Raw genomic sequence first — 25,648 nt, 5'->3', positions numbered from 1 at the left:
AACAGGCCCAGTAATTTTAAGTAAGTTGTCCACAAGTAAATTAGTGGCAATCCAATGCTCTCAAAACAACCCATAAACACTACATCACCTCCCCCAAAAGAGTATAAGCTCCTTGCAAAATAAAAGCAGAGAAGGAAAAATCAGATTTTGTGAATAACTGTTATAACCAAGTATTTAGTTCATAAAAAACATAATTTCACTACCAGCAAAATTAAAAGAAATTTATTTAACACTACCTTAATTTTTGGTGTGAAAGTGTATCTTTTAAACGGCTCATTTAAATTAGAAAAAGGAACAATCTGACAAAGAGAATTTAATACTTACCCAATTATCATGTGCTTTTTTCTCATGGGAGATAATCTGAAAAAGAAATTCATTAAAATACTACTGATTTTCTTAGGTAAAAAAATCTCACACTACCACTATGATTTAGTACACAATTCATAAACTCGAAAATAACTCAAGCATCTCTGAAAGTCAGTAACATTTTTAAAGCAATTTTCATATACACATGACTACTCTATCACATTTTTAAAACAAAAACTGAATGTAAAGACAATTTTTGTCTAGTATATTTTTGTTTTATGCAAAAATCAACTACAATGAGTTGCTGACTAAGAGATAATTAGTCCAAGTAAATACGAGACTCCAGTGCTGATATATGTTTATTTATTTACTTAATCCATATTCCCAAAGAAGCAGGAGACATGCCAATTTTAAACAATTTTAAAACGTGGCAATTTTAAACTCTTGGGCACCTTTGTGGCTGGGTCAGTGGAGCATCCGACTTTGGCTCAGGTCATGATCTCACAGTTTGCAAGTTTCAGCCCCACATTGGGCTCGCTTCTATTGGCCTGTGAGCGCAGAGCCCACCTCAGATCCTCTGTCCCCCTCTCTTTACCCCTCCCCTGCTTGTACTCTCCCCCAAAATAATTTTTTTTAAATAATAAATAAATAAGTAAATAAACAAACAAACAAGTATTTTATTTCAGAACACTTGGCTCCCTATAAATGTTCCACAGCCACACGCAAAACCTCAAGAGACGTGGTACAACTATCAAGTAACTATACTCTTGCATCAAAACAGAAATACCAATTCGAACAAATCAGAATTGTTTAATACACACACACACACACACACACACACATACACACACACACACACATATACCTGCCCTTGATAAGAATGAATGGTTCTCTCCAATTCTTCTTCAAGATCTTTGGCTCGCTTTCTACAAGGAATAATCATTCTACTATTAACATGTACTAAGAAATGACAGAACACACTATGTCTACTGAAAATATTAATTAAAACACCTAGAGTGTTTTGTTTAATGTAAAAATAACTCCAGAACTCCACACTAATCACCTTTAACACGTTCTAAAGTAGTATATTTTTTCCTAATATAATTTTAATATTAATTATGCTTTAAGAGTACTACTACTTGGGTTTACCTAAAACCAAAGGTTATGCCAAGATTTATATGGTATATTGGTTTGTTTTTATTACTAAGAAGCATGCACTTGGAAGAATTATTCAGATGTCTGTAATCTTAACAGAACTCTAGGAAATTAAAAGTCTCTGTGAAATAAAATGTTACCTACTACCTTTATACAACTAATAAGATAATTCCTTCTTTTGGACAAAATCCAAGTTTACTCTTCCTAATGTAAAATTAAATAGCACAACTATTTGGGATACTGCTAAAACTTGCCCCTTATTTTCTCTAGGTTTTCTATGATTTCCACGGAAATAATGACAAATGAACAAGGGAAAAACTAGACTTATCAATACTTCAGAAGTGGCTCACTCTTCTCTTTGAAGCATACTTCTCAAATTCATTAATATTGTATATATTCTTCCCCATTAGAACCAAAGAGGAAAGACCTTGAAATTAATGGATATTCATAAATTTCTTGATATTAACATAAAATAGGATTTCCCTATTTTAATGCGAGAGATTTAAAATCATGTACACTGAAAGGGAAATATTTCTCCTTTTTATATTTTCTGTATAATTGCAGAATAAAGCAAGATATACAAATGAAAAATAATGACAAATATCTTGGGTTTATTTGGGGGAGCTACCTTATTATTTTTTCTAGTATTAGGTTTTTGGATACCCTCCCCGCCTGAAAAAGAAAAGAGTAAAAAATATTCAATACCTATAGGTCTCCAGCTCTTCAGCTGCATGACTGATCTTTTCATCTGCTTTGGAAAGTTTCTCCTCTTTCTCTAATCGGTAGTTTTCCTCTACTGTTAATTTCCTTGAAACAAAAAGTGTTTTGTTTTGTTTTTTACTGTATGTCATAAGATAATCAATTATATATTTTTAATAATATCACAACTGGTGCTTCTCATAAAACAATTTGCATAAGACCACTAAAAACATCACATGCAAGAAAAAAAAGTAGCTGCATAAATATTCCTGGTGTGGAAATTAATATTACAAACTCAAATTATAAACCACCTTGTCTAATATAGTACTACTAACACAAAAGATTCAAGAGTTTTCTATAAGACTTTTATCATGAAAATAAGATCAAAAGTAAATATTAGTAAAAACTATCATGACTATATATTATTTATCAAGCCTTCTTGTATAAAGCAGTGTGACATTTATTAGACAAGAAGTCACCAAGTAATAAACTGAATTTCAATAATTTTTAAATTGGTTGTTAAGTTGTTAACACGGTGATTAAGCTTCTAAGACAGTTTACACGCATTTAAAAAAAAAATTATAATGAACCCAAAGTAAATAAAAGTAGTACTAGTAGTCCTATCTACTACTTTTAGTTCTTTTAATAAAAACAGCTAACTTACTGAGCCATTAGCATGTGCCAGAAATTGTTCTTAGACTTTTACATGTATTATTACCCTATGTAATTATCACAACAGCTCTATAAGAAGGGAAAGGAAACACAGAAAAACTAAATAAGTGAACCTAGGCATAGAGCTAGCAAGTAGTAACTCCATTATACTCTATTACCCCTGTGTTTCACATGGTATCATCAGTAACACTGGTCCCTCAAGAAATACTGAACACCACAGGAAAACACATATGGAGTCCTAAATGTGAATGTCTCCCCTTCTTCACGAACTTTGGGGAAGAACATGACAAACTATTGAAGAAATCCTACAGGGTAGCAGTAAATGTTTTATATTCCATAAACTACATTACCAATTGCTAAGAAATTACTCCCTAGGTCAATCGTTTCATAGGGTTAGAAGAAAATAAGTCATCTCCTCAGAAAAAGCATCAAAGTGTGATGGGCTTGGACGTGGAAGGAAGTGTGTTTTTACAAACCCTAGATTAAAAAAATGGCCAGAACTGTCTGCTGTAGAGAGGTAAAGTCTATGAACCTCCCCTTGAATTTGGATAGATTCATTAATGATGAAAATGGCATTATAAAAGAAGCCTGATGATACGATCAAAAAATAATCACATCTTACTTCACATATCTAAAGCAACATATCAAACTTGTATGCTATACTATTTCACTTCTCTCCAATATTTGAGTGATGAAATGTTTTAATTTAAATGTAAGAATGGAATACACAGTATTTGGGGAAATTGAAGATATTTCACATTAATGAATTGATGAAATCACAATGTGAACAACACATACAGGGACAGGATTCTATTCAGTGTCCCATCCTTGCTCTTGAATATCTACAGAGAACACCTTTTTTTTTTGAAATTTTAAATATTCCTCATCAGAATTCTATCATCAACCATGTATTTTTATTTTGTTCAAAATGTATACTCAGAAGTATTCCTTTCACCTCAAAATAATCCCATTTGTATCCAAATTTTACTTATAATATCTTTCATCCTAACCTAAAAAGGGTGCATGCCTAAGTTTACTGAAAGAAGCCATGAGTCATCCACTCTATAGCTCTTCCATTTAGTCAAGTTTATTTTTCTTTCATATCCTGGGCAGTCCCAACTGGCCCAGAAGTTCATGATGAACAGCAAGTTTTTGATTTTTAATGGATTCCAAAGAATAATTAAGTATACAGGCTGGCAATGACAGAGCTTAACAAATCCCCCATCATCCTGATGGCAATGGAATGTTGGTATTTTCTACCAGTTTCCAAATATATAAAACAGAATCTCATTCCCACTACTTATGTTCTATAAAGTCATCCCAAATCCTAAATTAGCAAATGCTGAACCATTGCTCTTAAAGGAAACAGAGTTAGGTTTCTGGGTGCTCTGTTCACAGCATTTTCATCAACCCACCAACATGTAACCCTGTGTTCTGTTTTTCAGTTTAAAGATATCTTATTTAACATATATTGTTGGTTCATTACTAATGAACTCACAGCCAACAGCATTATAACTCAGGCTGAACATAGTTTCTCTGACACAGGTGCTGTCTCTATAAGACACACCACAGTCTTCTTGCACTTAGGAACACTAAACAGCATTTTAGCATGATACCTGGGGATCATTTTAAAACAGCTAAATCAAAAAAAATAATAAATAAAATAATAAAATAAAATAGATAAATCACCAACAAAAAGCACAAAAATGTGGCATTACATATAGTGCAGAAAAGGACACTTGTTTACAAAATGAGAGCTGAAATAAGAAGGAAGACTGGGAACATACACACTGGGAGATTCAAATTTCTTGCTATTCTGTGCATGTCTGAGAATGACCACTAAAGCTCCTGAGTACTGGTTTTAGGATAAAAATAAGTTTTCATTGGTTCAGGTCATGATCTCATGGCTCATGAGTTTGAGCCCCGCGTCAGGCTATTTGTTGTCTGCTTATAGCCTAGAGCCTGCTTCAGATTCTGTGTCTCTCTCGCTCTCTCTCTCTGCCCCTCCTCTGCTCACACTCTCGCTCTCTCAATAATAAATTTTTTTAAAAATTAAAAATAAGTTTTCATGGGGCACCTGGGTAGCTTAGTTAAGTGTCCTACTCGTGATTTCCACTCATGGTCAAGAGATCGAGTGGTGACTCAGGCTTTGCGCTGGTCATGGAGCCTGCCTAAGAGTCTTTCCCTCTCCCTCTGCCTAACCGCCATATGGATACGCACACAAGCACGCTTTCACTCTCTCAAAAAAAAAAAAAAAAAAATACAGGGGTGCCTGGGTGGCTCAGTCGGTTAAGTGGCCGACTTCGGCTCAGGTCATGATGCCGCGGTCCGTGAGTTCGAGCCCCGCGTCGGGCTCTGTGCTGACAGCTCAGAGCCTGGAGCCCGTTTCAGATTCTGTGTCTCCCTCTCTCTGACCCTCCCCCCATTCATGCTCTGTCTCTGTCTCAAAAATAAATAAACGTTAAAAAAAAAAATTTTTTTTAAATACAAAGTTTACACAAGTAGGCGAATTTGCAAATACAGAATCTATACATGATGAAGATCAACTGTAATAACTTTCATTAAAGGGGCTTGAAATTATATTAATTAAATCAAGGAACATTTTATTTCCTTTTATGATGAAAAATATGTCCTATAGTAGTATTTGAAAATCTGGAGTCTCCAGATAGATATCTTAACAGTCATTTGTGCATCTATGCATTTAGAGATCAGTACACACATGCACAGAAATCTCTCAATCCAATATATAAAGGTACTAATCATATCTATTCATATACTCAACAAACATTTATTGAGTCCCAAGACATAATATTAGGCACTGGAAATACCGAAGAAAAGAGAATAAAGTAATTCTCTTACGGAGTTGACATTTAATGTTGGGGGGGGGAGGCCAATAAATCATCAGAGGACTTTAAGGGCTATGAAGAAAAATAAAACAAGATAAGGGATAAGGGAATTGCAGGTATTATCTTAGTTAGGGTAGCCAGGGAAGGAGTCTCTGAAGCAACATATGAACCTAGATCCAAATGAAATGAAGGATTCAACCTTACACAGGGGAATGCCAGTCCAAGAAAAGGAGCAAGTACAAAAGGCCCTGAGGTATAGATGCTCTTGGCATACTAATGATCATCAAGACCAGTGTGGCTGGAGGGTAATGAAGGAAAACTAAAATGAATAAGCTAAAATTAAAGAGATAACCAGCAAAAAAAAAAAAAAAAGAGGTAGACAAAGGTCAGATCTTACAGAATCTTGTAGGCCATCTAAAAGCTTTGGATTAAATTCTTACTGTGATATGAAGGCACCTGGGAGTTTGCAAACAAGACTGTGACAACACCCATACTTTATGCTTCAGAAGGGTCATGCCACTGAAAACAACTATGCAGGAGGTCGAGTGGAAAGAGACTATTTATGAGTCTACGACAATAAACCAGGCACTAACTGATGATGGTTTAGATCAGGGTCTAGTAGGGAAGGTAGTAAAAAATGGTCAGATTCAGAATAAAAAGTATTTCAAGATCAAGTAACCTTCTTAAAAATGAACTGATGAAATATTACCCAATCATAAATTGAGCGCTCTGAGTATCACATAAGCTGAATATGCATTAAACTATTTTACTTGCCATACAGTGGAGATATGAACAAAATCTTTATTACCTGTGAAGTGTCATTTCATTTTCTTGATACAGTTCAGTCATTACTTTAAGTTTCTGCTGAAGCTTTTGATTCTCGTTTTCAAATTGTGTATTTTCTGACTGCAAACATGCTTGTTCAGTCTGGAGACTTTTAATACGTTCTATAGAAAATTTTTAAAAATCATAATTAAAGGAGTAAATATTTCTAGATGCACATTCACATTTTATAAAGATAAAAATTACCAAAAAATAATAAATTATTCATAAATTCTTTCCAACAACAGAAAGTTTATAAGGGATTTTGTTCACCTAAATGCTTTTAATATTTTAAAGAACTATATAAACTGTTATGATTTTTTTTTTTTTACTCCAAGATTTCCCAAAACCTTCAATATTCTATTTTTAGCATTTAATTTTCAGTTAGGAAACCAAAAAATAGTAAAATTTCTCAAGAAAGTTTTGGAGATGAGAGTTCTGAAGGGAAATATTTTAGTTCAACATTTCCTATGAAACTACTTAAACATGATGAACACCTATTTTTATCTCATAAAAAGTGTACTAGTTAATAACTTCTAGCCAGCCCTCCTTTTAAGCAAAATTTGGATATATGTAACAGGTCAGGCCAGAAATTTGGATCTTCTGGTAAGAAATCCTACAAAATCATGCTAGCTTAATCCAGATCAAGATTGGAGAGGGATACCTGGATGGCTCAGTTAAATGTCAGACTTTGGCTCAGATCATGATTTGGTGGTTCATGGGTTTGAGCCCGACATTGGGCTCGGTGCTTGGGATTCTCTCTCTCTCCCTGCCCCTCCCCAACCTCAAAATAAATAAATAAACTTAAAAAAAAAGATTGGGGAGAAAAATACCAGTTTTAGCTTGTTAACTGCTAACCCACCTAAAAGAACTATCTAGGAAAACAAAAAATAACAATTCTAAATAATGAATGCTATATAATTAGTACATCAATTGTTTTTATTTTTTATTTTTGTTAAATTTTTTTTTAATGTTTATTTATTTTGAAGGAGAGAGAGAGAGAGTGCAAGCAGGGGAGGGACAGAGAGAAAGAGGGAGACACAGAATCCAAAGAAGGCTCCAGGCTCCGAACTGTCAGCACACAGCCCAATGTGGGGCTTGAACTACGAACCACGAGATCATGACCCGAGTGAAAGTTGGATGCTTAACCGACTGAGCCACCCAGGTACCCCCATCAATTGTTTTTAAAACCTCATTTCTCTTCCAACATCATAACCCCACCTTCTGAATTCCTCTAAAATTGAAATGCCATCTCCCAAAACATGTGTATGAATCATCACCACAAATCTTTTTTTTTTTTTTTTTTTTTTTTTTAAGTAGGCTCCTTGCCTAAGGTGGGGCTTGAACTCAACCTGAGGTTAAGAGTTGCATGCTTTACTGACTGAGCCAGTCAGGTACCCCCACCACAAATCTTAATACAAGACAAAACTTACTCTGTTTCAAAATCACAAAATCATACTAACATACATTAAAATTTTAGTAATGGCATACTACTTATTCTAATGGTATATAATTATTCATCTATTAATTAAACGTATATATCAAAAGGATAGCTTAAAATAAATATGCTACCATTAAATGATTTTAATGTCACACCTGGTCTTTCCACAGAAATTTTCAAATCTACATCAGAAGAAATCTGTCGACCTAGGCTTTAAGCCATTGCCAAGAACTGTCACGTAACAGACATTACTGTTGAATATCATCTGGTAAGACTGGATCATAGGGATGATCTTATAAAAGTTAATAGTTTTACTTTACTACTTTTTAATATCTAAAACCATGTTACACATACAACACTGAAATTCAAAGGTAAGTAGAGTTTTACATGTTTTTTAAAATAATTTCATTAGTTAAGATTGGAGAGGGGTGCCTAGATGGCCCAGTCAGTTGAGCGTCTGACTTTTGGTTTTGGCTCAGGTCATGATCAGGTTTGTGGGGTCGAGCCACAAGTTGGGCTCTACACTGACACTGTGGAGCTTACTTCGGATTCTCTCCCTCTCTCAAAATAAATAAATTAACTTTAAAAAATAAATAATTTCATTATTTTTATTTCATATGGATATGGAAGAAACTGATAGGACTTTACCAACAACAAAAAACTTAGTACTAATTTTTCACAAATTAGAAATAAAAGTAAAAGTCAAAAAAGCAATCAAATTAGACCTTTGCATAACTGATTCAATTAATAGTACCTTTCTGCAAAAGTACCTTTATTTAGAAAGACTTTAAAAGTATACAGATATCCTACCTGTAAGCTCTTCCTTTGTCTTATCTGCTTCAGATAATTGAATGTAAATTTGGTTTCTTTCTCCTTCTAAGGTTTTTAAAGATGCATTTAACTTTAGAGAATGGGAAAAGGAAAAAAACAACATTAATCAGTTATTCCAAAAAAGGAAAAACAAAAAATCTCAATATATCATTCCAACCTTTTAAAGTTCTATTAATTGATAAAATGATCACCTAGAATGCAATAACCAACAATGCAGCTTCCATCTCGAAAAGTTAACAAAGTGATTAGTAGTCGTAAATGTCAAAAGAGAGGTAGAGAAGATCAGTGTCCCATCCTTAAAAAGTGGCTATTTTCATTCTATTTACCTTCAACCCATAAGTTTTAATTAAAGTAACCTTCAAACTACAGTACCACAACTTCACATAGATCAGTAAAGATCAAGATACCACTACTATGATGGAAAAGAAAAGGGATAAACCAGAAGAAAATGGACCAAGCATTTACTTCTCAAATTCGGATATGGGACAACAGGAATAGGAAAATACTAAGACCAGAGAAGGAAGAATGTTCAGGCAGAAATATGAAAAAATATATGCTAAACATTTTTTATTTATTCCTTATCTTAAAAAATTTGTGCAGACCTTAAAATTTTTTATTATGATAAATTCTAAAAATAACAATATGAATTTCTAAAGTTATTATAAAAAGAAAAAAGCAACTGATAAAGAAAATTCTGCTCACTTTGGAAAATTTGGAATCACTTCTATGGTAACTATAAAACAGACTTTTTAAAATAGTTACTAAGGACATATGGCTTTAATCCAAATTCTATTTCTTTTCTCTATCTTTATATTTATATAGTAATGCAAACCTTAGCAGCATGAATCAGTTTCTTCAAAGCTCCTTTTGGTTGATTATCTATAGTAAAAAATAAAAACAACATTCAATTGGGAAAATAGTGCCATGTCACAACAGACATCCAAATGATTTTACTAGTTCATGCAACTAGAGCCTTGTAATCTCCATTCTTGCTACAATAAAGAATTTGAAATAAGGCAGAATGGCCTTGGACCTGCTCCCAAGAAGATAAACAAAAAAGCACTGCAAGTACCATAATATTGTCAAACAGATTCTTCACGACTCTCTCTAGAAACAAATTTGTAACAAGAATCTGGTATTCACCCAATACAGTCCACCGTCTCAACTATTCTTAGGACCCTTCAGCATATAAAATATAAGTGGAATTATACTCCAAATTAAAATAACAATAAACGAGCATGCATTTTCTATTACAAAAAGAATTGCTTCTTGCAAGACAAAGCAGAAGTAAAAAAGTACAAACAGAACCAACCGTATGGGACTGTAATTTTCTTACAAGCATTAATGCTATCATCAAAGAAAAATTTTTAAAAAATCATACCTTCTGTTCCTTAATACATGTGTTAATATGTAAGGGGTAGAGAGAGAAAAAAGAGAAAGGTCACAAAAGTCAGAAGAGCTACCACGGGGAGAAACTAGTGAAAGATGCACAAAACACTTCTGTACTCTTTTTGCAACTTCCAATGAATCTATAATCATGTCAACATAAAATTCTCTTTTCAAGTCAAAGGAATTGGTTTGAAAATACAGGGAGCAGCTACAGTGAACCTAACTCCTGCCTGAGTTTCCAGACCACAACCAGCAACGGTGATAACAATTTGGGGTGGCCAAGATTAAAGTACTGAGCCATCTAATTAATACAAAGTATCCTCAGGCATTCACCTGTATAACACTCATTTTTCAAACTACCCACCATCCACCCAATTAGCAGCCATGGCAGGAAAAATAGGCCCTGAAATGATTATGATGCAATGTGAAAATTGCTATAATGAGGATTTGTACAACATATAAAAAGAACAGGAAGGAAAGAGGCTGTAAGTCTGTCTGAGGAGATGGAGAAAGATTACTGAAAAAGCTGTATCCCAATTGAAGCTTAACAATAAGGAACGGTGTGAGAGGGACAGAGTATTAGAGACAAATGGAGAAGATGTGTCAAACTAGAACTGTATAAAGAACATGGTACACATAGGAAACTAAAAGCAAATACAAGAGCTACTTATCATTTTTAGCAAAAGAGGATGAATCACGACTTCATACCCAACTGCATACCATTTTCTGATTCACTCTTTATTTCCAATTCCAAGTTATCATCATTTGTTAGGTCTTCTCCAAGCACAGCAGCCCAATCTTTCATCTTTATCAAACGTTCAGTCAGAGACTTGACATTTAGTAAAGAGAGAAAAACAGAAAGAGAAGGTAATAATGCCTTTTGCTAACTGATTTACAACTTCTGAATGTGTAGTTATACTTTAAAAATCAATCTACATAGATAACAGTACATGACCTCTTATTCACCAGCTGATATTGAGACATATACTCTGAAAACTATAATATTTATTGACTATTAAACTCTGCGAGTTAAAAACCAAACTTGGTTATTCCTAAATCAAATACGATACTGGATAATGGTCCATTTTTGCTAAATATACTACCTGACTATAAAGTAACAAAATATTTACTATATTACATTCTTTCCATACCACAAATAACAGTAGCCATTAACCAAACAGTAAATTTTGTGTGAGGTCAAACACCTGCAAGTGAGGTACATGATATATAAAAAGAACACAGGCGAGCCTGGGTTCTATCATAAAATAGAACCTGAACTGGTACATTACAGGTTTTCCAACAGTACTTTTTTGATTTTCTTGAATAAAGAAAGGTTTTTCATTGTAAATAATGAAATGACTATGCCATATATTTCTGTGGAAGGACCCACCTAAAAACCCACTCTGCTCTGTAATTTCTACCCTTTGATCTGTCCCTCTTGAGAGTTCCAGGCAAAAATAACATGGCCTAAAGCTTTGAGTAGAGCTTGAGATTAGCATTCTGCTTAGGAAGAATCTCAAGTTCTTTAGTAGAGTAAGTTTAGGGAAAAAATAAAAGAACATGCCCAATCATGAAAACAACTAAAGCTGGAATCTTCAAAAAATTCATAGCAACAACGTAAAGAGGATAAATGAATAGGTTTCAAGATGGCAATGTTCACTTCACTGCATAGATTACAGAATGTTAGTTTTATATCTTATTACTTGATACTCACACCTGAGTATGTTTGCAGCTTGAAAGCATAAGATTTAAAAGAGAAGGCAGGAAAAAGGGCTAGAAAGGGCAAATAAGGAGTAAGGAAAAGTAAACAAATCCTAAAAGTAAAAATAAGTTACCATATTCTTATTAGAGTCAAGTTTCAATTAGACTTATTTTTTGAAAAGTATTTATCTCTGTGAGAGTACATACAACAACTAATCTAGGTATTACAGATATTCAGCCAATACATATAACTTCATCTGTCCAATTTCTAAAATTCTTTCCAACCTCTTTTTAGCAAAAGAAACAGATGGCAGTCTAAAAGACAAAGGTAAAATCCATTATTCTTTTTTCTCTTCACTCAATACCTAGGCTAAAATACAAAGGAAAGGACAAAAAGGACATAAAGAATGTTGATATATAGACTACAAATCTAAAAGTCTTCAAGGAGCATTTGGGAGCAAGATGATAATATCAGTACAAATTAAAATGAATGCCCAAGAAGTACACACCCTCTAATTTGACCAAATAAATTATAAAAATAAAAGTTTCAAAAAACAAAAATTTTCAAATTTCAGAATAACATTCTAGCTGCCTCTGTCACTAAAACCAGAAGGCCCATTTACCTTGATCTGATTTTCTTTATCATACAGAACTTGCTCTGCATATGCTTTGGACTCTTCAAATGTTATTTTCTGTTTATTAAGTTGACCCACTTGTTCTTTCCATTCTTCAGCTTCTTGTAAAAGCTAAAATTCAAACCCAACCAAGAAAAAAAAAAGAGCAACTTGTTATTTTTCATACTTAGGTGTGAATGAATTTATTTATATATACATACACAATTTTTTTTAATTTTTTTTAACATTTATATATTTTTGAAAGACACAGAGAGAAGGAGCACTAGTGGGGAGGAGCAGAGAGAGAGAGAGAGGGAGACATAGAATCTGAAGCAGGCTCCAGGCTCTGAGTTGTCAGCACAAAGCCCAATGTGGAGCTCAAACCCACAAACTGTGAGATCATGACCTGAGCTGAAGTCGGACGCTTAACCAACTGAGCCACTCAGGTGCCCGTAGATATAACTTTAATAGATGTTATACGACACAATATGCTGCTGAGAAGGGAAGGAGAGGGTTAGACAGGAGGAAAGAAGGGAAGGAAGGGTGGGGTCCTGTTTTCAAAGAACTTTCAAGAGGGGTAATGTAAAATAAGAGACACTTAAATATTGTTCAACTGATTTACATAATAAATTTTTATTAAATAAGAGGTTTTTTGAGACATACATATGTTAGATTTGGTCATTTCTTACCATCCCTTAAATAATATATAACATGCCATAACTTATTTGTACTAAAATTTGTTTTTTAAATCATGTGCTGTTTTGTAGTTAGGATAACTAAACTTCCAGAGATACCATTAATATGGAATACACCAAATTCTGCATAAACAATCTTTTACTTAGTATATACTTTTATAGAAAAAATTTTCTGAACATGATACAAAAGGTAAGGATCGTTATAAAACACAGATTTGACTACATAACACTTAAAAACCTCACAAATCAAAAAATAACAAAATCTAAAAGCAAGTAACTAGAAAGGAACTCTTAAAAATATATGCGGCAAAGGATTAATAATCTTAAGATGCAAAGAGCTGTTAGAAGTCAAAAGAAAAATAAGAAAAAAAATGAATGAGCAAGCAATTCACAAAAGAAATGGCCCATAGAAATATAAAAGTCCAAATCTATTAAAACTTTAAAACTCTATTCTCTCAAACAATAATTATTGGATTTCTCTGCAAAATTAAGGCATCTTTCCTAGCACAAGAAAACTAAACTTTTTCTATGTGTGTATAACACAATAAGAGAACACCAACAGATTAAAAAAAAATGAGGATTTTCTTGAAGAAAAAACTTTGAATCTGGTTATTAGTGGACTCTAGTGAATGACTAAAGAAATTGCATACCCAGCATGCAGTCTTAAGAAGTTAGAGGAGTATATTAGAACATGGCATCAGTGAATGTAGGATAGTTTATTTTAAGAACTTGAGTGATTAAAAAGGAGTTAAATGAAAGTAGATGTAAAGAATAAGACAATCTAGGTGAAAATTTTTCAAGATAGAAAAGGTCAGTTTTGATTATAACAGCAAATTTAACACAGCATTTATGACCACTTTCTCCTGAAATCTACTAAGATGAGAAAAAATTTACTAAAAGATTTGGGGGGGGGGGGAAGAAGCATAAACCCATAAGAAAAAAAGATAACAGGTGATGAAGGAAAAGGTAATTCTAGAAGTGGAAAGCAGAAAGAGAGAAGTATAGTAAGAAATACAGCAGAGCAGACAAATCTGAAATCTACATAGAAGATGGGAAAGTCCAAATGTAAGTTGACTTAATACAACCCAAAATGCTTAGAATTTGGAGGCACCAATACTAGGGCTATAAGTAAGATTGAAAAGAGGAAGAGTGAAAGTTTGTATAAAAAATGAAAAACAAAAAACAAAAAAAACAGAAAGTCCCTGCACATACATACACATACATTTTGACCCTCCATCCATCCTTCCCACTCACCCATATCTCTCACATGCATGTCCGCACACACACGCATACACATATACGTCTGGCAAAAGCCTAGAAGGTTATTTTCTGGAGAGGTGGAAAATGAAACTCTGGGACACTTGGCCCAGGTGAAAGTGTGAGTAAAATATTGAAAACATAAAAGGATAAAGTAAAAGCTGACTTACTGGATAGTGACACACCAACAACCCCCACCTGTCTTAGCTGCTTGCCACACTGTTGGCAAACAGGCTTATCCCTCTCAAACAGAAACTGTGGAGGAATTATCCCTGTGGAAAATGATCTTCAAATACCAACAACTGGGGATCTTCCAAGGAAACACCCTAGCCAGATTACCCTACAGAACAGCCTCCCAGTAACACACACTGAGCTTCCAATTAGATATGAAGAGCTTCACTATCAAATGAGCAGACTGCCATGAATCACCTAATAACTGACTTTAAAAAGAAACTTAGTGGGGTGCTTGGGTGGCTTAGTCGGTTAAGCATCTGACTTTGGCTCAGGTCATGATCTCACGGTCTGTAGATTCGAGCCCCGCATCGGGATCTGTGCTGACAGCTCAGGACCTGGAGCCTGCTTCGGATTCTGTCGTCCCTTGCTCACACTGTCTCTCTCACTCTCAAAAATAAGCAAACATTAAAAAAAAAAAAAGAAACTCATAGATAAAAGACATAGACCAAAACAGAAAATAAAGGAACTCAAAGTAAACAAAACAACTCAGGGAACTGAAAAACACTTCAAAAAAGAAAATAATAATAACAATATCCTCAGCAAGATAAGACACGGCATCCATAAATGAAAAAAAGGCATAAGCAAAATAGGAGCACCTGGGTGGCTCAGTCGTTAAATGTCTGACTTCGGCTCAGGTCATGATCTGGAGGCTTAGGAGTTCGAACCCCGCATCAGGCACAGTTCTGACAGCTCAGAGCCTGGAGCCTGCTTCAGATTCTGTGTCTCCCTCTCTTTCTGCCCTTCCCCCCACTTGTGCTCTGTCTCTCTCAAAAATAAATAAAAACATTAAAAACAAGAAAAGGCAAAAACAAAATAAAAAAGACCACTTACAATTGAAAAATATAGGAGAATAAGTCAACAAAACTTGCAAAGAAAGAAAACAAAGAGGACATCTTTTGGGGGAGGGGGCAGGGGAGAGTGCGTGCATGCACACATACAAGCAGGGAAGGAGCAGAGAGTGAAAGAGAGAGAGAGAGAGAGAGAGAGAGAGAGAGACAGAGTCTCAGGCAGACTCCACACTCACTCAGCCTGAGCCTGACATGGGGCTCAATCCTAAGACCTTGGGGTCATGACCTGAGCCAAAATCAAGAGTCAGACACTCAACCAACTGAGGCACCCACACAGCCCAAGAGGAAATATTTAAATAACTACTATATAATCATACAAAAAATCCCAGAAAAAGCATGAAATAATTTCCCAGAACTGAATCCAAACCAAGAGTTTCCATATTAAGAGTATGAAAAAAGACTCACACATCATCATGACATTTCAGAGAACTAGAAACAAGGAAAGATATAAAAGCTTCCTGGAATGGAACAGGTGGCTGGCTCAGTCAGTCCGTCCATCCGACTCTTGATTTTGATGTAGGCCATGATCTCACAGTTTTGAGATTGAGCCCTATGTCAGGCTCCGAGCTGATTCTCTTTTCCTCTCTCTGCCTCTCTCAAAATAAATAAATATTTAAAATCTTTCAGGGAGGAAAAGAGCGGATCACAAAAAGATTCAGCAATCCAAATCTCATCTGACTTCTCAAAACCAATACTGGAAAGTGAAGACAATGGACCAATATCAAAATTTCAAGAAAAAAAACTTTCCAATCCAGAAGATATCCAACCAAAATGTCAATAACCTTGAGAGAAGACATTCTTAGGCATGCAAAGTTTTTAAAAGTTACCTTCTATACCTATGTCTCAGGAAGCTAATCAAGAAAATTAACCACAAAAGAGCAAGTCTTGGATACAGGAAATAGAAGATCCAACACAGGAGAAAGACAAGGGAATAGATGGGAGTGAAGTGAAATCTCAGGACAACAGAATCATTAACAGACCTAGAGAAAAAGTTCCTATTGGACCAGGAGGATGGAAGGCCTCAGGAAGGATTGCTTCAAGAAAAAAATAAAATTAGTACATTAACAAAGCATTTGAATGCACAAAGTTATTCAGCATCTCCAGAAGACAGATCTCCATGGTATATAGGAAACAAAACAATTACTAACCCTAGAGCAAATAAAATTTTGGGTAAAACAGAACATGTAGTAAGAGCACATCACGTGGCTTAGCTATAACATTTAGAAAACTGTAAATAATGCAATCAAATGAAAAACTGTCCCATGGAAAAATTTTAACTGTATTGGGAGAATAGTGAGACAGTAAATATATGTGGGTGTGTGGGAGTATCTCTACATATGAAGAAGGAAGAAGCTAAATCCTCATTTGCTCTAACCACCAGAACTGCTTCTATCTTTAGGCCCTGGACCCATAGCTTCAATCATTCTCATGGATATTCCCTGCCTTCCTTCAGTCTGGCTTTAAGGAGTTGGTCCTAAATCCTATTTGCTGTGATTATTAAAATTTGCCCTGGCTCGTTTTCACTATTGGAGGAAAAAGGTAACAGGAGTATACACTTTTGCACCCTATATAAAAGACATGTCAAAGGATATTCAGGAGACTGTCCTCCTTTCCTGCTTTCCGGGGAAAGCCTAATCTTGCCCCCAGGATGGGTCAGTCATGAGTATGCCCAGAACATTTATAACTATGTAATCACAGTTAAAGAGTCCCTACAGAGTACAAACCTGTTTCTGGCTTTCCTGAAGTTGGGAATTTTCACTCAAAGCATCTTTTAGAGCTATCTTAAGTCGTTCTTCATTCATTTGAAATATTTTGAAGGTCGTTTTAGCCTAAGTAAAACACAACATATCAAGCTTATAGGAATTAATTTAATATTATAACTCTTTTTTATACATACTCCCTAAAACATGGAATTAAAGTAAAAAAAAAAAACATGACAATATTAATAGGAAAGACAGTAGAGGCTACCAGAAAAAAGGCTACCAGGGTCCAGTCAAGGCTCTGCCACTAACTTGCCATGTGACCTTGGACAAATGATTTAGCCTCTTTTAACCTTTTATGTGCTTTCTAGCAAATTTTGTTAACTTTTTATTATCTGCCTCTTTTTTTTTAAATATGAAATTTATTGTCAAATTGGTTTCCATACAACACCCAGTGCTCATTCCAAAAGGTGCCCTCCTCAATACCCATCACCCACCCTCCACTCCCTCCCACCACCCATCAACCCTCAGTTTGTTCTCAGTTTTTAAGAGTCTCTTATGTTTTGGCTCCCTCTCTCTATAACCTCTTTTTTTTTTCTTCCCCTCCCCCATGCACTTCTGTTAAGTTTCTCAGGATCCACATAAGAGTGAAAGCATATGGTATCTGTCTTTGTCTGTACGGCTTATTTCACTTAGCATAACACTCTCCCAATTCCATTCACGTTGCTACAAAAGGCCATATCTCATTCTTTCTCCTTGCCATGTAGTATTCCATTGTATACATAAACTACAATTTCTTTAACCATTCATCAGCTGATGAACATTTAGGCTTTTTCCATAATTTGGCTATTGTTGAAAATGCTGCTATAAACATTGGGGTACAAGTGCCCCTATGCATCAGCACTCCTGTATCCCTTGGGTAAATTCCTAGCAGTGCTATTGCTGGGTCATAGGGTAGATCTATTTTTAATTTTTTGAGGAAACTCCACACTGTTGTCCAGAGTGGCTGCACCACTTTGCATTCCCACCAACAGTGCAAGAGGGTTCCCATTTCTCCACATCCTCGCCAGCATCTATAGTCTCCTGATTTGTTCATTTTAGCCATTCTGACTAGCATGAGGTGATATCTGAGTGTGGTTTTGATTTTTATTTCCCTGATGAGGAGCGATGTTGAACATCTTTTCATGTGCCTGTTGACCACCTGGATGTCTTCTTTAGAGAAATGTCTATTCATGTTTTCTGCTCATTTCTTCACTACATTATTTGTTTTTCGGGTGTGGAGTTTGGTGAGCTCTTTATAGATTTTGGATACTAGTCCTTTGTCCGATATGTCATTTGCAAATATCTTTTCCCATTCTGTTGGTTGCCTTTTAGTTTTGTTGATTGCTTCCTTTGCAGTGCAGAAGCTTTTTATCTTCATGAGGTCCCAATAGTTCATTTTTGCTTTTAACTCCCTTGCCTTTGGGGATGTGTCGAGTAAGAAATTGCTGCGGCTGAGGTCAGAGAGGTGTTTTCCTGCTTTCTCCTCTAGGGTTTTGATGGTGTCCTGTCTCACATTCAGGTCCTTTATCCATTTTGAGTTTGTTTTTGTGAATGGTGTGAGAAAGTGGTCTAGTTTCAACCTTCTGCATGTTGCTGTCCAGTTCTCCCAGCACCATTTGTTAAAGAGACTGTCTTTTTTCCATTGGATATTCTTTCCTGCTTTGTCAAAGATTAGTTGGCTATACTTTTGTGGGTCTAATTCTGGGGTTTCTATTCGATTCCACTGGTCTATGTGTCTGTCTTTGTGCCAATACCATGCTGCTTGATGATTACAGCTTTGTAATAGAGGATAAAGTCTGGGGTTGTGATGCCTCCTGCTTTGTTCTTCTTCAAAATTACTTTCACTGTTCGAGGCCTTTTGTGGTTCCATATGAATTTTAGGATTGCTTGTTCTAGCTTTGAGAAGAATGCTGGTGCAATTTTGATTGATTTCTTTATATCTTCTTCAACTTCCTTCACAAGCTTTCTACAGTTTTCAGCATACAGATCTTTTACATCTTTGGATAGGTTTATTCGTATGCTTCTTGGTGCACTTGTGAATGGGATCAGTTTCTTTATTTGTCTTTCTGTTGCTCCATTATTAGTGTCTAAGAATGCAACTGATTCCTGTACATTGATTTTGTATCCTGCAACTTTACTGAATTCACGTATCACTCCTAGCAGACTTTTGGTGGAGTCTATCAGATTTTCCATGTATAATACCATGTCATCTGCAAAAAGTGAAAATTGACTTCATCTTTGCCAATTTTGATGCCTTTGATTTCCTTTTGTTGTCTGATTGCTGATGCTAACACTTCCAACACTATGTTTAACAATAGCGGTGAGAGTGGACATCCCTGTCGTGTTCATGATCTCAGGGAGAAAGCTCTCAGTTTTTCCCCATTGAGGATGATATTAGCTGTGGGCTTTTCATAAATGGATTTTATGATGTTTAAGGATGTTCCTTCTATCCCGACTTCCTCGAGGGTTTTTACTAAGAAGGGATGCTGAATTTTGTCAAATGCTTTTTCTGCATCGATTGACAGGATCATATGGTTCTTATCTTTTCTTTTACTAATGTGATGTATCACATTGATTGATTTGCAAATGTTGAACCACCCTGTGGCCCAGGAATGAATCCCAGTTGATCATGGTGAATAATTCTTTTTATATGCTGTTGAATTCGATTTGCAAGTATCTTATTGAGAATTTTTGCATCCATATTCATCAGGGATATTGGCCTGTAGTTCTCTTTTTTTTGCTGGGTCTCTGTCTTGTTTAGGAATCAAAGTAATGCTGGCTTCATAGAATGAGTCTGGAAGTTTTCCTTCCCTTTTATTTTTTTGGAACAGTTTGAGAAGGATAGGTATTATCTCTGCTTTAAATGTCTCACAGAATTCCCCAGAGAAGCCATCTGGTCCTGGACTCTTATTTGTTGGGAGATTTTGGATAACTGATTCAATTTCCTCACTGGTTATGGGTCTGTTCAAGTTTTCTATTTCTTCCTGTTTGAGTTCTGGAAGTGTGTGGGTGCTTAGGAATGTGTCCATTTCTTCCAGGTTGTCCAGTTTGTTGGCGTATAATTTTTCGTAGTATTCCCTGATAATGGCTTGTGTTTCTGAGGGACTGGTTGTAATAATTCCATTTTCATTCATGATTTTATCTATTTGGGTCATCTCCCTTTTGTTTTTGAGAAGCCTGGCTAGAGGTTTATCAATTTTGTTCATTTTTCAAAAAACCAACTCTTGGTTTCATTGATCTGCTCTACAGTTTTTGTAGATCCTATATTGTTTATTTCTGCTCTGATCTTTATTATTTCTCTTCTTCTGCTGGGTTTAGGCTGCCTTTGCCGTTCTGCTTCTATTTCCTTTAGGTGTGCCGTTAGATTTTGTATTTGGGATTTTTCTTGTTTCTTGAGATAGGACTGGATTGCAATGTAGTTTCCTCTCAAGACTGCCTTCACTGCGTCCCAAAGCGTTTGGATTGTTGTATTTTCATTTTCATTTGTTTCCATATATTTTTAAATTTCTTCTCTAATTGCCTGGTTGACCCATTCATTCTTTACTAGGGTCTTCTTTAACCTCCATGCTTTTGGAGGTTTTCCAGACTTTTTCCTGTGGTTGATTTCAAGCTTCATAGCATTGTGGTCCGAACATATGCATGGTATGATCTCAATTCTTGTATACTTATGAAGGGCTGTTTTGTGACCCAGTATGTGATCTATCTTGGAGAATGCTCCATGTGCACTCGAGAAAAAAGTATATTCTGTTGCTTTGGGATGCAGAGTTCTAAATATATCTGTCAAGTCCATCTGATCCAATGTATCATTCAGGGCCCTTGTTTCTTTATTGATCCTGTGTCTAGATGATCTATCCATTGTTGTAAGTGGAGTATTAAAGTCCACATTCTTATCAATAAGGTTGCTTATGTTTGTGATTAATTTATATATTTGGGGGCTCCCATATTCGGCACACAGACATTTATAATTGTTAGCTCTTCCTGGTGGATAGACCCTGTAATTATTATATAATGCCCTTCTTCATCTCGTTACAGCCTTTAATTTAAAGTCTAGTTTGTCTGATATGAGTATGGCTACTCCAGCTTTCTTTTGACTTCCAGTAGCATGATAGATAGTTCTCCATTCCCTCACTTTCAATCTGAAGGTGTCCTCGGGTCTAAAATGAGTCTCTTGTAGACAACAATAGATGGATCTTGTTTTTTTATCCATTCTGATACCCTATGTCTTCTGGTTGGAGCATTTAGTCCATTTGCATTCAGTGTTATTATTGAAAGATACGGGTTTAGAATCCTTGTGATGTCTTTAGGTTTCATGCTTGTAGTGATGTCTCTGGTATTTTGTGGTCCTTGCAACATTTCACTCACAGAATCCCCCTTAGAATCTCTTGCAGGGCTGGTTTAGTGGTGATAAATTCCTTCAGTTTGTGTTTGTTTGGGAAGACCTTTATCTCTCCTTCTATTCTAAATGACAGACTTGCTGGATAAAGGAGTCTCAGCCGCAATTTTTTTTCTGTTCATCACATTGAAGATTTCCTGCCATTCCTTTCTGGCCTGCGAAGTTTCAGTACATAGGTCTGTCATTAATCTTATTGGTCTCCCTTTATATGTTAGAGCATGTTTATCCCTCGCTGCTTTCAGAAATTTCTCTTTATCCTTGTATTTTGCCAGTTTCACCATGATATGTCGTGCAGAAGATCGGTTCAAGTTACGTCTGAAGGGAGTTCTCTGTGCCTCTTGGATTTCAATGCCTTTTTTCTTTCCCAGATCAGGGAAGTTCTCAGCTATGATTTGTTCAAGTACACCTTCAGCCCCTTTCTCTCTCTTCCTCCTCTGGAATCCCTATTATACGGATATTGTTGCGTTTCATCACATCACTTAGTTCTCTAATTCTCCCCTCATACTCCTGGATTTTTTATCTTTTTCTCAGCTTCCTCTTTTTCCATAATTTTATCATCTAATTCACCTATTGTCTCCTCTTCAATCCGAGCTGTGGTCGCCTCCATTTTATTTTGCACCTCATTTATAGCAATTTTTAGCTCCTCCTGTTTCTTAGTCCCTTGATCTCTGTAGCAACAGATTCTCTGCTGTCCTCTATACTTTTTTCAAGCCCAGAGATTAATTTTATGACTATTATTTTAAATTCATGTTCCGTTATATTGCTTAAATCATTTTTGATCAATTCGTTAGCTGTCGCTACTACCTGGAGTTTCTTTTGAGGAGAATTGTTCCGTTTCATCATGGGTAGTCCTTGAGGTAGCTCCAAACTGCAGGGCACTTCCCCTGTACTGTCCAGAGAAACTTGTGTTGGTGGGTAGGGCCACAGTCAGACCCGATGTCTGCCCCCAGTCCACCGCTGGGGCCACAGTCAGACTGGTGTGTACCTTATCTTCCCCTCTCCCAGGAGGAGGACCCACTGTGGAGTGGTGTGGCCCCTGTCTGGGCTGCTTGTATACTGCCAGGCTTGTGGTGCTGCTTTGATGGGATCTGGCGTATTAGCCAGGGTGGATCCACAAGGTGCACAGGGCGGGAGGGGCAGGCTTAGCTCGCTTTGCAGTTGTTGTCCCCTGTGGGAGGGGCCCTGCAGCACCAGGAGGGAGGCAGACCCAATGGAGGGATGGATCCACAGAAGCACAGGTTTGGGAGTTTGCGCTGTGCAAGCAAGTTCGGTGATGGGAACTATTTCCCTTTGGAATTTCGGCTGGGGGATGGGAGAGGGAGATGGCGCTTCCCAGAGCTTTTGTTCCCCAGCCGAGCTGAACTCTGTCTTCCAGGGCTCAACAACTCTCTCTCCCGGCGTTGTCTTGCCCTCCCCGCTCTCTGAGAGCAGAGCTGTTGACTATTAACATTCCAGATGTTAAGTCCCACTGGCTGTCAGAACTCACTCTGTCCAGCCCCTCTGCTTTTGCAAGCCAGACTCGGGAGCTCTGCCTTGCCAGACGGACTCCCCCTCCACTGCCCCGACTCCCTCCTGCCAGTCCATGTAGCACGCACCGCCTCTCTGACCTTCCTACCCTCTCCCTGGGCATCTAGTCTACGCTTGGCTCCAGAGAGTCCGTTCTGCTAGTCTTCTGTCGGTTTTCTGGGTTATTTAGGCAGATGTGGGTGGAATCTAAGTGATCAGCATGACGTGGTGAGCCCAGCGTCCTCCTACGCTGCCATCTTCCTTGTCTATCTATTATCTGCCTCTCTTAACAGAATTTAAACTTATTGAGAGCTTTTCTATTTTATCCACTAATGGTAAGTGCCAAGCACTTTCAACGGTGGTACACAGCAAGAGCTCAATAAATACTTGTCAAATAAAATAAAATGAAGTTTCCTAAAGTACCTTCAATAAAAGAACTATATCTACGACATCTATATCTCAAATTCTAGTATTATATCTCTTTCTTGAATCATAAAATAATAAAATTAAAATGATTTTCAAAAGCAACAGACCTTCTAGACTAATTCAACTTACTTCAGCCACTTGTGATTTGAGAGATTTTGATTCATCCTCTAGAGACTGTATCCTTTTTGAAATATCCACCATCTGGAAAGACAGTATCAATCTATAAACAAGTATTCACTAAATTTTTTTGGTTTCCAAGAGGCCATATATCTTAGATATATTGTTATCCTAACACTTTCACTCAAAAAATGCGGACTTAAAATTAAGAAAACTTGTCAGCCATATGCTTAAAGGGATTTTATATGAAAGTTAGACAACAACAGTAATTCATTTCATGTTTACTCTTCATAACATTTAAGTTCTATAGGCTCAAGATAAATCCCCTAACATCACATCTTACTAAATAATCTCACACACATCTAGATCTTCCTTACTACAGATTTTAAAATAACAAATAAAGGAAAGTTAAAATGTTTTCAAAATGACTTATGAATAAAAAAATCCACTAAGTATGTGATAATTCAACTTTATTTATGTAAGCTACTTCCATAGTACACATAGAAAATTTCTGTAAGAATACGCAAGAAACTTAACATGGTAATGGTAACCTGTAACAAATAAAAAAGCTACTGGATCTGGAAATTTTTACTCTCCCCTTAACAGCCTTCTGTATTTTTTTGGATTTTTTGGAGTACATATAATACTTTAACTGATACCTATTAAGTTTTTTAAACTCAATAAATTTCCTTTTCCTGCAGTCTCTTCAAACACAAATACCTTACCAATTCATCTTGTTCAGAATGCTTAGATTTCTCTTCTTTTAATTGGTTTTCCAGAAAAAGTATTTCATCCTCAAGTTCAGATTTAGAGCTGTTCAGCTTTTCATAGACTGCCTAAAAGAGAAAGCCAACTTTATAGATAGACATAGGATTTTTTGGTTATGATAAATCAGATGAGTATAATCAAATACATATACTTCAAATTAAATAAATTTCATTTGCATATTAGTTCATTTTTATAATATTTAAATAACAGCAATACTAGCAGAGGTCAGCAAACTTTTTCTATAAAAAACCAGTGAGTAAATATTTTAGGCCTGTAGGCCATGTAGTCTCGGTCCCAGCAACCCAACTCTGAGCATGTAGTGAGAAAGCAAAGACATTATGTAAATAAATGAGCATAACTGTGTTCCAATAACATTTATTTACAGGGGCACCTGGGTGACTAGTCGGTTAAGTGTCCGACTCTTGATTTCAGGTCAGGTCATGATTTCATGGTCGTGAGATGGAGCCCCATGTCAGGCTCCACACTGGGCATGGAGCCTGCTTAAGATTCTCTCTCCCTCCCCCTCTGCCACTCGTGCACTTGCATGTACTCTCTCTCTCTAAAAAAAAAAAAAAAAAAATTTTTTTAATTTTATTTACAAAAAAGTAGAGAAACCAAACAATCTGATTAAAAATGGCAGAGGACCTACATAGACATTTTTCCAAAGAGGACACGTAGGTGGCCAACAAAGAAATGAAAAGATCCCCAACATCACTGATCATAAGGGAAATGCAAATCAAAACTACAATGAGGTATCATCTCACACCTGTAAAAATGGCTAAAATCAAAAAGACAAAAAATAACAAGTGTTGGCAAGGATATGGAGAAAAAGGAACCCTTGTGCACTGTTGCTGGGAATGTAAACTGGTACAGCCACTGTGGAAAACGGTATGGAGATGTCTCAAAAAGTTAAAAGCAGAAATACTATATGATCCAATAATTCTACTGCTGAGTATTTATTCAAAGAAAACTAAAACACTAATTCAAAAAGATATACACACCCATATGTTTACTGCAGCCTTATTTACAAGAGCCAAAATATGGAAGCAACATTAAGTGTCCATCAATGGATGAATGAATAAAGAAGATGTGGTATATATACAAAATGGAATATCATATAACCATAAAAAAGGATGAGACCTTGCCATTTGTGACAATGTAAATGGACCTAGAGATATTATGCTAA

At 36.0% G+C, this 25,648-nt stretch overlaps 1 protein-coding gene across 5 annotated transcripts in view; it reads right to left on the bottom strand.

The window, feature by feature from the left end:
* The window catches only part of LOC102972401 (melanoma inhibitory activity protein 2), an 83,126-nt gene that overhangs the window by 30,663 nt on the left and 26,815 nt on the right, over positions 1-25,648 (bottom strand). For all 5 annotated transcript variants that reach the window (XM_042989594.1, XM_042989597.1, XM_042989595.1 and 2 more), the window contains exons 6-16: positions 24,420-24,530; positions 23,707-23,778; positions 17,235-17,339; positions 12,486-12,608; positions 10,882-10,990; positions 9,605-9,651; positions 8,752-8,842; positions 6,487-6,625; positions 2,167-2,268; positions 1,172-1,232; positions 325-360 (exon numbers count right to left, since the gene is read on the bottom strand). In XM_042989594.1, the coding sequence (XP_042845528.1) occupies positions 325-360; positions 1,172-1,232; positions 2,167-2,268; positions 6,487-6,625; positions 8,752-8,842; positions 9,605-9,651; positions 10,882-10,990; positions 12,486-12,608; positions 17,235-17,339; positions 23,707-23,778; positions 24,420-24,530 (996 nt within the window). The remainder of the gene's footprint in view (positions 1-324; positions 361-1,171; positions 1,233-2,166; positions 2,269-6,486; positions 6,626-8,751; positions 8,843-9,604; positions 9,652-10,881; positions 10,991-12,485; positions 12,609-17,234; positions 17,340-23,706; positions 23,779-24,419; positions 24,531-25,648) is intronic.

Source organism: Panthera tigris, chromosome B3 (genome assembly GCF_018350195.1).
Source record: "Panthera tigris isolate Pti1 chromosome B3, P.tigris_Pti1_mat1.1, whole genome shotgun sequence".
NCBI classification, from domain to species: Eukaryota; Metazoa; Chordata; class Mammalia; order Carnivora; family Felidae; genus Panthera; species Panthera tigris.
The sequence above is the reverse complement of the archived record's forward strand: the minus strand, read 5'-3'. Positions and strand labels throughout refer to the sequence as shown.